We start from the raw sequence: 12,175 nt of genomic DNA on the forward strand, positions 1-12,175 counted from the left end.
CGATATGTTGATGACAGTTTTATAGTGTGGCCTCATGGTTTGGACCATCTCCAAGAATTTTTACGTCACATGAACTCCATACATGAAAACATAAAGTTTACCATGGAGATAGAGAAAGATGGTTGCTTGCTATTTTTAGACGTCTTGGTGAGACATAAGAGTGATGGCACACTTGGTCACTCAGTGTACAGAAAGCCCACTCATACAGACCGTACCTGCAAGTTACTAGTTGCCACCATCCAGCACAAACAATGGGCATTCTTAAAACCTTAATCCACCATACCCCTACCATCTCTGACACCAACAGTCTTCAAGCGGAACTGGAATACCTGCAAAAAGTATTTCTGAAGAATGGCTTTTGAACTAGGCAAGTGAACTGAGTAATGCAGACCTTCAAACCTGCTTATCTACCATTTATTGGGAATATATCTTCACAGATAGGCAGAATATTGAGAAAGTATCAAGTGAGAGTCATCTTTCACCCTCATTCCAAAATTTCATCACTGGTGGGATGCGTTAAAGATGACCTGGGCCTGCGTAAATCAGGTGTTTACAAGATTCTGTGTGAATGCGGCAAATCATATATAGGGCAAACAACACAAACTGTGCAGGAACGCATTGTGGAACACCAATGGCATACTCGCCTTCTCCAACCCACCAAGTCCGCAATCGCCGAACATTGTATTTTCACAGACCACTCCATGAATTACAACGACACAAAAATTTTGGCCCATACATCAAACTTTTGGAGCTCAATTATCAATGAATCTGTGGAAATCAGATTGTCTGACAACAAGACTCTCATCAATTGAGATAGGGGTTATCATCTAAACTCTGCTTGGAATCCTGTTATAGAGAAACTTCATAGTTGATGTAGTTATCTGCATAAAGATGAAAATTGATCTGATATCGATATGCCAAGCTTTCACCATGGAGGGCGCGAGGCACAGTGCACAGAGTTGTTATGAATGTGCACGCTGAGCAGCGCATGCGCAATGTTACCTCAGCATGGCTTTAAATAGCAGAGCTCAGCATGTACTTGCCAGTACTACTACAATGGTACTCACCTGAAGATGGCCAGAAGACTCTGCACCGAAATATCGTGGCAGGACGTTACTGAAATCCAGCAGTTCTCCTGTGTTTTTATGGAACAATCAGTACATCGGGAAAGCTTTAAACATCACAACTAATGGTATTCTTAAAGGATCTCTTTGGCGGCTTTATTTGAAAATGTGTTAGCAAACCCAGCCCTTAATTATTTCCAAAGTAATTAACAGTTTTGTCAAAAGTATTGTTTACAGAAGGATATCTGTTAATTTCATTATTTAAACAAATAATTCAGCCCACCTCTTTCAGTAGAAGAAACTGTTAAAAAGAATGAATTTTTCATTGTATTCAGTTAATACAATGAGTTAAATTTCAATTGTAATTCCTGTAAATTAAACATCGAACAATGTATAGTTTGAGTGCCTATTATTGTGAGGATATGTAAGGGCCCAATTCTTGGTCCGAAGACAGTCAGTCCATGGCCGAGTTTCAGACAAGAAACAACAACAATGCATCAACTTAACAGTGAAATAAGTGGTACACCAATAGGTCATGTGTTAAAGCAATGATGGTGGCTGTTAAATTTATGTGAAAGACTGTGAACTGTGTGGTTAGGTTGTTACTGCTCATCAATGTTCAACAGAAATGTGTGTGGAGGTTTGCCTGGAAACTATCAACAAGGCTTATTGAAAGTTAAAGACTAGTGCACTGGCCATGTAACTGTGTATTATTGGGGGGTTGTGAACAGTGAAAGTAAAGAATTGTGAAACACAACTGTGCACCTGTTGGCTACATTATTTACAGTAGTCAGTGACCAAATTACAAACCCCATTTTTCAGCCAGTGTAGCAACGTAGTATGTCAACACTGAGGAAAATCAATGAAGAAATAAAGCAGGCGAATGTCACAACCTCAGCAGCTATCCACATTTGTGTTTGTTTGGCATGAACTAAGGGGATGTGTATCTTGTTTTACTTGGTAATAGTTGCTCATCTCTGGTTAATTTTCTCCAGGGCTTTAAGTGTGATACTGTTTTGTGTGAACTTTCACAAAACTTCTGGTACAAGAACAAATTTGTTAACTGTCAAGCGATCAACATGGGTTGAGTTTCTCAGTTGGCATAACATGGAGGATGAAAGTACACCCCTGAGAATATGATCAAAGTTCATTCTCATGTATACCTTTTGTATAATTGACACCCAGAGCATATACGATGGCTATCAGCTTTTCCAGTACCTAAAGTGACATGGTCCAGAAATTGGTTTTAGTACTTTTTGAGCATTTGATTCTATGTGTTTCATCATAAGAAGTACAACTGCTTCATCAAAAATAAGATGGAAAGCACTTATATCGTCTTCTTGTTGGCAAGTGCACTTAGTAGATCCTCCTCACTTCTTACGCGTGTTCGTGGCTGACCTTCTTCCAAAGATGAAAAATTGGCAATCTCCCACTTAGTTCCATCTCTAGTGATGATATTTGTAGAAGCATTCCACTGGGACTGCTGTGTGAGGTGAGGACTGCTTGAAACAATTAGGGGATCAGGTGAGACTTCTTACATGATAGATATATGGTAATGTATTTTCTTCGGATATCGGTTAAAATTGTAATTTGTGTGTGATACAGTACAATATTTTGCTGTCTCAACTCTTTACTTGAAGTTTACATGTTGTTTACATAGAGCGAGGCACCATGGGGCTACCATAATAGTGAAACAGTCATTCTTGTGGTCCTCTAATATAGTGTGTGATCACCTTGGACGGCCAGCACAGTTGCACACCTGTGTGGCATGAACAGTATGAGGTTATCAATCAGGTGCTGGTATGACTGCAGTGCATCTGTCAAGTGCATGCCAGACATGCTCATTCAGGTTTAAGTCCAGTGAACAAGCTGGGCGCTCCATTCATTCAATTCCCTCTGCTTCAAGCATGTTGTCCACCAGTGCAGCTCTGTGGGGACGAGTGTTATCATCCAACAGAAGGAACCCATCTCCTATGGTGCCAGTGTAGGGCACAACAAAAGGTCGAAGGATCTCGCCTCTATACTTCTGAGCAGTCAAAGCGCCATTCTGAATGGCATAGAGCTCCGTACGTCCACCAATACTGACTCCTGCCCACACCATTCATCCTCCACCATGATACGGTGATGTATCCTGCACATAAGCAGGATCGTTCTAAGTTGCACATTCTCTCCAGATGAGGGAATGATGATTGTCCAGCTTAACACAAAATCTTGACTCATCTGTGAACAGCACCTGGCACCATTCATTACAACTCCAATCCTAATGTTCGTCTGCCCAGTTTCTGGAGATAAATGGTCTTGTGGTTTTAATGGGACACACACCATAGGTCTCCGTGCATAGAGGCCACATTCCTGAAGGTGATTCCGGACTGTTTGTGTAGATATTGCGCATCCTGTTGCTGCCTGGAGGGTGTGTTGCAGCTGAGTTGCATTCAGCCTCCTGTCTCGATGGCCTGTTAACCGGATATAGTGGTCATCTCTTGCAGATGTAACCCATGGATGACCTTGGCCTCACCTTCTTTCAGACTCTCCAATAGCTGCAGCCAGCTCCCTCTATGTCTGTCCCGCTCCAACCATCCTGTGGCTCTCCATGCCATAGCTTCATGTAAGTCATGTTGTTGTTGCATTGCACTACCTGCTCATTGCACTATCTGAACCCAACTGCTGGTGTAATTGTTTTGGTAGAGTAAACACAAGTCAACACCAATCCCCTTAGCAGCAACTTTCTGTTATTACCATTATCTCGGTGACCGTAATGTTATTGTCTCCTTTCCGTAAAACCGACAGAAAGACATTGAACCATTTTAGTTCATTCTGCTGGTGATAATACTTCAGAACCTGGATATCTCAACTGATCCCTTAATTGTTTTGACCAGGGAAGATCAGTATCTTAATCTCCATCCATTAATCTCTCCCTCTTCATGATGTCTTCATCTTCAGTTTCTGATTCAACACCTGACTTCTTCAAGAGACGGTATCTTAATTGACCCCTTCCATCATTCTGGGTGTATTAAATGGGGAAAAAATGTAAATCCTAAGACATCATCATAAAAAGGAGAAAAAAATTACAAAAAAGTAATTTGATTTCATGAACTGAAGTAAAAATATTGGATATGATATTGAAGAAAAAAGTATGATAGGTGTCATTTTGACCCCTTGCACTGTTCTAGTATTAAAGGTGAGAGAAGTGCACTAACTTTCTGGATATTCATCTCCAAGTGACTACAATTTGGTTACATGGCTTTACAATATGCTGTCTATGATATACAGTAGCAAGATGCAACATTTAGCTACCCACTGCCTCTCCGACCAGCACTACGCAGGGCACTGACATCACTCTCATAAACTAAGCACTTCTCAGTGATTGTTAGTAGAAATGCATTTTGCTTAAAAGCTCACTTAACAACTAAAATAATTACTCACTAATAAACTAAAAATAACCCCACTATATAAAAACAAGCCTACTGAAGTTATTTTGACTACTTACACAGGAGAACTGGACAGTAAATGCTGGGAGGATACAGTCTCTCTGTAAATTCAAAAGTGAGCAGCGCTTGTGGCAGATTAAGTCACCTTTCTAGAAGAGTGTTACAACAGCCATACAGGATAACTAAGAATTAAAAATCCCCTGCAGGGGTGTAGGAAAGTGTGCAGAGATCTGTGTAGAATCTGTCCATAGCCGAGTACATGTGGCGTGCACTTGGGGTTTTTTTTGGGTTAGAGGACCCTCCACATTGGCATCAGAGATGAACTGCCTGCCAAAACCGAAGATAAATAAGCCATAGCATTCTGAGAGAATGCTCGTCCTCAAAGATTGGATGTAGAAAAGATGAATATGGTATTAGTGAACTGCAGGAGCATCCCAAGGGTATGTCCCACAATTAGTATCACTTCTTGAAAGTTACAAGTCACAGATAGTGTTACGGACAGAAAGTTTGTTGAAACGGGAAGTGAACAGCAATTGTGGTGGTGCATTTATTGCAGTAAAGAATTCGATAATTTCTAGTGAGGTTATCACGGATTCCAAATGCGAATTAATCTTGATGAAGTTAAATGCCAGAGGTTGGTGAAAAATTGTAAACAGATGCTTTTATAGACAGTCTGGATCAGGAGCTGTAGTGGTAGAGCGATTCAGTGAGAACTGGCAGAATGTTGTCAATAACTTATCTGATCATGCTGTTGTAATAGGAAGTGACTTCAGTTTGCCAGATATAGATGGGGATAGTAACACTATCAAAACTGGTGCCAGAGACAGGAATTCATGTGATGTTATTGAGAATGCCTTGTCTGAAAATTACTTTGAGCGGATAATCAGAGAACTAACTCACGAAGGTAACATCTGAGACCTCCGAACAACAGACAGACCTGAACTTATCAAATCAGTTAATGCAGGGGAAGGTATCAGTGATCATAAGACTGTGATAGAAAGTATGACTATGGTTTTTACAAGAAATATCAAGAAAGGTTGGAAAATAATTGTTGCTTGGCAAGAGTGCCTGGATACAGATTGCAGAGTGTCTGTGTAGTCAGCATTCTCTGTGTCTTTATTTTATGTATTTATGTTTTGACAACATCCATGCAATTTTAATTATCTACAAATGGATTAATAAATAAATAAATCAATGAAATATTCGGTGCTGAGAATGAAAATGTGGAGCACAAATGGAAAAATTCAACAGCATTGTTCAACAACATTAAAAGTTTTTGGCAGTACATTGATAGCAACAACTTCAATGGGATCATCCTTCTGTTGTTATGTTTCTTTCTTGTGAATGTACAATTTAGTTTTGAATAATGAAGAAACTGCAGGACATTTGCTTAATCCACAATCTACTATTGGGTACATGACCTGTTTCAGAACAGTTACGGTTCCATCATCTGGTGTAAACTACAATATTAAAAATAATTCTGTTACACACATAAGGGAGGGGATCCTCAAGTCTAAAACATCACATAAGGAACTATGTGGCTAAAATTTCAGGTTTAAAGCAGAGAACAAGATGTTACTTGCAAATAAAATCACTTAATCATCTGAGGACACCCTCATCCCAGTGTTGTCATGGAACAAAGGGTTCTGTGTCAGAAGAGTAAAAGAGACCTAAAACAATAATAAAAAGTGTAAAATGCAATAAAAATTGGGGGGGGGGGAGGCATGTGAAATTACTTAATTACTTACAAAACTTACGTAACAGTTGTTCTCCCATCTGTGTGACCGGAACACAAATGGGAAAAACTATATAATAGTAAATACTAACCATGAGTGGTGAAGCTAAAATAAATAAATAGCTGCACACAATCCATGAAATTGGTGAATTTTTTAAAGTGTAAAAGCAGGAATTAACAACAGAAATGAGACAGAACCGTCACAACATTAAGAGAGAAGAGGACCTGAAGTGTTTCACATTGGCTTGGGCTACATGGTGGTTTGATATACTTCACCTCATGCACCAAACACCTAAATAAGTTGCCACCTGAATACTCATTTTATACACAATGAATGTTGCTTACTGAATATTCAGTCACTGTTAAATGTTATTAATCAGGGTCTAGTTATTCTGTGCCCTGAATCTGTGTGGCTTCTTCCTCCACCATGGCTCAGACTTTGCCTCCTTACAGGCTGCAGATAAAGCTGTGGAAAATTATCTTCTCATTCACTCGCTTCATAAATAAGAAGTATGATTCTATTCGCCTTCTTATATTATCTTCAAAATTACAGGTCAATACATGATAAACGAGGACAGCTACTCACTCATATGATGTCTCTCTGTGTTATGTACATAGAAGATCTGATATTCAAATTGCTAATTAACAAATACAATACATTTATTATCTTCAACATTTTGCAATCTTAGATTTAATGGAGCTCTTTCCTCCGCACCACCTGCTCTGTGAAACTCCTATCTCTAACACAGCAGGTAGGGTCGTCTGACTGCTATCCACATCCATACAGTCACTGGACTGTTAACTCTCGTTTCAGCACCTAAGTGTTAAAACACCTCCCAACAGCAGGGTGCTCACCACTTATCAACAATTCTGTCATGAAGATCTTTTCTCTGTATTTAAGGACATGGTACCTCTCATTCAAGGAATGGGACATATCACTACAGACCTCTACATTTAAAAAATCAAGGAAAATTTCACATTATATGGACACCTTAATCTGCAAGGATAATGTCATAATTAACTAAAATATTTCTATGATACAGGTCTGTTCATTCATTAATTGTATCATAGATTTCAGTTTTTTCAGTGTCCAACATTTCTTTGCAATGTGTAAGACAATTAAGTTAATGCTAATGCGCTGCAGCTGATAATGGTTGTCAGTCAAATGCATTGTGAGAGCTGACGTGGAATTGGCCAGGTCTTAATGTTCTTTAAATCTTGTATAAAATTTCTGCCCGTCTGGCTGGTGTACCTGCTCTTAACACAACTGGCTTATATCGCACTTGATATGATACTGATAGGAGAAAGGATCCTTTTCGGTGACTTAATAGTTTTTTAATCTGCTGCCCAAATGTTTTGGTATGAAAAATGTGGATTAAGCAACTGTCCTGATTGGAAGCAGCTGCATAGCCATCTATGGCTTGGCTGCCCAGCCTTCCTTCCGGCATACATCTCACATCATACAGACAGCTTCCTCATCAGCTAAGTGTTCCTCAACACAGCCTTCACTCTCCCTGATCAGTTTATACACAGAAAACCTATGGCTTGTAACCTTACAGAAGTTATCAGCATGAGAACTTCTGTACATAAATACTGTTTGTGACTTACTTTTTGAGTAATTAATTATTAACAGTCTACATTTAAATTCTTGTTCATGGACAGTTAATATGTGCGGAGACCTGGGTGCTAAGTTTGATACTGAAATTGGTTTATAAGTATCTTGACACTTTCAGGGCTTGTTAAGTGTAGCTGCTTATCTGTGTTATGCGAATTGTGTATGAAGTAGATAGAAGAAACTGATCATATAATCTAGTACATTAGATACCAACATTATGCTTAGAGTTTATACCCCACAGTAAAAGAAAACCCAGAGGATTTAAGCACAAAATATTTACAATATAAGGAAAAGATAGATTGCTACTCACAATAAAGACGACCGGAATGTTGTTCCTAGCTGCCAAAGATGGTGATCATGTATGCATGCTTGTGTGAATGAATGTATGTGTGTTTCTTTTTCTCAAGAAGGCTTTGGCTGAAAGCTAGTGTGTAACTGTCATTTTGTTGTAGCTAACTGCAACTCTGTGTGTCATCTTTTCAGTGAGTAGCAGTCTATCTTTTCATTATACTGCTGATATTCCAACCTGGAGTTTCCATTGTTTGTATAAAATATTTAAAAGACTATTGAGGCAGTGAACAGTGTACATGTACATAAAGAAGAACTGGAACATTTTTGCTTGGCATATGATGTTTGTTCTTCATCAGAACACATACACACATTCTGCCAGAACTTTCCATATCATATTAAAATGAAAGTGTTTTATAATTGGCAGAGTATAACTTTATTTTTTATTTTTTTGGCAGATTATGAAGGTTCTCATTGATGCAGGAGCTGATGTTAATGCTGTGGATGCTGATGGTAGAACTCCCATCTTCATGAAATGTAGGAGTACTTACGATGAGGTAAGTAGTTTACTAATTGTCATGTTGATTTTTGTATCTGCATTTGTTGATGGTACATTAAGTTCATGGTTTTTCATCCAAATAACTGATGTAATTATTAATTATAAACTTCTTCTCCTGTTTTAATTTCTTCTACAACTTTTTAACTTAATTGCAATTATTGACAGCAATTTGTATTGTTGTTCAAAAATCTTAACACATTATCAAAAAGAAAATAAGGTTCCTCTGTAATGGATATAGAACTCTGAACTTGTGATAGACAGATTTGTACTTGAGTGCTGCATTATTCATCACTAATTTGGAATTCCTGAAATTCTTGGTTTAAGTTACTCTACATGTTAACAGTGTTAACACTATTACACTAAATGTTGCAACATATCCACTGCCATGCACTTCATAGTGGTGTTCGGGAAATAGGTGCAGATATTGATGTATGAGGCGGTACCCAAAAGAATCCGAACTATTTTTTAGAACTTATTTATTCACATTTTAATCACAAACCTTCTATCCCATTCAAAGTACTTTCCACTTGCATTAATACACATGGCTAATTTTTTATTCTGTTTTTTTTTTCTTTCTTTCTTTTCCGAAACATTGTTATATTCATATTTTCTGATGCTTGACAGTGCCTCCAATGTTTTCTTCTTCACCTCAGCAACATTGGAAAGATGCTTTCTTTTCAAGTCTCTTTTCATTCTAGAAACCAGTAATGCCATTGTGTTCACAACACTGTTCAAAATCATGTGAATTGAACTGTGGTCCATTGTCCAACACAAGTACTTCTGGCAAACATTTGATGCAAAATATGGATGACAATGCTTGAGTGGTGCTATGTGATGATGTAGAGTTCATAGGCACTGCAAATGGAACCTTGCTAAAAGAGTCTGCCACTATGAGCCAACGAGTGTTCCAAAATAGTTCTGCAAAGTCTATGTGCACTTGTTGCCATGGTGTTTGAGTCTTAGGTCAAGCTGAGAATGTTTGTGGTGGAGTGGATTGCTTCTCCGCGTATGGGCAAAACTGTGGTGTCATCTGTTCTATGTGGGCATCCTTGCCCTGCCAAATACAGTGCTGGTGCACTAACTGTTTAGTGCGAATAATTCTTCAATGTCATTGGTGAAGCAATTGCAACACATCCTTTTCCAACAATTTGGGAATAAGCACAGGGGATTGTCCATTGTCATTTTGAGCTGGAATCACACCCTGTTGAACTGAAAGGCTATGTCAACGTGCAAAATGTTGGTTCACAACTGAGTTCTGGATACTGTTCAGTGAATGAGGCCAAGACATGCAAAGATAATACAACAAAATCTTGAGGTCTGGGTCTGCTTCCATGGTCTGTGCAATGTTTCTGTAGTGCCAGGGAAAAGATTCCATCAATTCAGAGTCCTGCACGTTGATTTGGCAACAAGATGTGGCAGATGGATCAAAATCAGAGTCTGGGCCAATCGAAAGGCAAGATAGGGCCTCTGCATTGATGTGCTTTACCGTAGGTCTGTACACAATTTCATACTCATAGTGTGAAAGCAACAAAGCCCAGCGTTGCAAATTTTGGGCAGTGCATATAGGAACCAGCTTTGATGGATGAAGCAAGGACTGCAAAGGCTTGTGATCTGTCACTAAATAGAACTTGCGACGATACAGGTAATGATGGAATTTTGTTGCAACATACACAATAATGAGTGCCTGTTTTTCTGTTCGAGAATAAGTTCACTGAGTTTGAGTTAACAACTTTGAGGCAAAAGCAGTAGGTCTGTCTTGTTCACCAATTCTGTGCAAAAGCACAGTACTGATTCTATAGGAAGAAGTGTCAACTTGCAAAACTATCATCTCGGCAGGGTCAAAATGTACTAAACATCTGTCACTAAGCAAGGAATTTTTGAGTTTCTGAAATGTGTCTTGACAGTCCTTAGTCCACACAAAAGGTACATTTTTGTGACACAGGCTTTGCAATTGACCTGCGATATGAGCGGCTTTTGGTATGAACCGAATGTAGTATGTCATCTTGCCTAGTACTGATTGCAATTCAGACACATTGCAAGGAACAGTCAAGCCACAGATTGCAAGTAAATGAGATTGGAGGGGGTGCACACCCTGTCTGTTTATCACATGACTGAAGTACTGTAGTTCAGTTTGAAAAAAGTCACACTTTTTGAGATGTCACTTGAGTTCCGCTTCTGACAGTACTCGAAAAGAGTTTGCAAATTGGCAATGTGTTCCTCTAGTGTATGGCATGATATGAGAATATTGTAAAGGTAGTTTGAACAAAATGCCACTTGTGCAGTCAGCTGTTCCAAGTAACAGCGCGGAAACACTGTCGAAGGGCAAACGCAAATACTTGAAAAGACCTAAGTGTGTATTTATGACATTACTTTCTGCGATTCTTCATCCAATGGAATTTACAAGTAGTTATCATGCAAATCTATCTTAGGAAGGTAACATCCTGCACTAAGTCTGTCAATTGACTAGCTTGAATGGAAGAAATTACACCAATACCTTGCAATTCTTTCAATTCACTGGCTACTTTTCTCTTAAAGCAATGGGAATGGGTTGGGCTCGGAAACACTTAGGTTGTGCACTGTCTTTCAATATAATGTGTTATGAAGTTATTTACTTTTCCCATTCCTTCTGAAAGTAGTTCAGGAAATTCTTTAAGCATGCTAGCGACACTATCATTTGGATCACAAGCCGATATGGAAAGTACATTGTCTTGGATGCTAAGGCCAAATAAATCAAAGGCATCTAAGCAAAGATGTTCTCACTGTCTTTTGATTTCAACACAGTAAAATTCACTGTCCTGGTACGAGATTTGTAAGTGGCAGGCAAACTACACTGTCAAAGCACTGGAATTTCCTGTCTGTTGTAAGCAGTGAGGCACTTGTTATATTTAGAAAGGCATGGTGAGCCTAACTGTTTGTACATGGCATGATTAAGTAAAGTTACTGAGGTATCTGTGTCTATGTGAAAGTTCTCACAATGGCCTACAATGCATAACAAGACAAACTGTGTGTTAGAACATCGTTGCACAGCAATAGAGCAAGAAAGAGGCACAACCTTAATCTTAGTTTTGTCAGAACCTGTTGTATGTTTGGAAAACACAGCCTTCACTATATGTGCACAGGCCTGTTTCTTCTGGGAGCGGACATGGCCTTCTTTTCCACATGTGTAACATGTTGCATTATGTCATGGGCAATCCTGTCTTTTATGGTGAGCAAAACGTCTAGGGAAAGACTTCACTATGTTCACAGGTCTGTTTACCTGCGGTCGTGAGCAAGGGGTGACTCGACGTGACAAATTGGAGCCTGGTAAAACTTACTGGCCTATGGCACCTGAATCATATTGCTGTAATATTTGCAACACTTGAGGAAGTGATGGATCAGAGTACTTTAAGATCTGTTCGCGTATTTTACTATCTGGGACATTGAATGTTATAGCATTCCTAATCATTAAGTCACTTTAAAAGTTGCCACAACTACACTTAAATTTGC

General features: G+C 38.9%; 1 protein-coding gene across 1 annotated transcript in view; it reads left to right on the top strand.

Annotated features, from left to right (window-relative positions):
- Positions 1–12,175, top strand: part of LOC126093250 (serine/threonine-protein phosphatase 6 regulatory ankyrin repeat subunit C-like) — a 289,268-nt gene that overhangs the window by 210,221 nt on the left and 66,872 nt on the right. The window contains exon 12 of the mRNA XM_049908709.1: positions 8,589–8,687. Coding sequence (XP_049764666.1) covers positions 8,589–8,687 — 99 coding nt within the window. The remainder of the gene's footprint in view (positions 1–8,588; positions 8,688–12,175) is intronic.

The sequence above is a fragment of the Schistocerca cancellata genome, chromosome 1 (assembly GCF_023864275.1).
Source record: "Schistocerca cancellata isolate TAMUIC-IGC-003103 chromosome 1, iqSchCanc2.1, whole genome shotgun sequence".
Taxonomy (NCBI): Eukaryota; Metazoa; Arthropoda; class Insecta; order Orthoptera; family Acrididae; genus Schistocerca; species Schistocerca cancellata.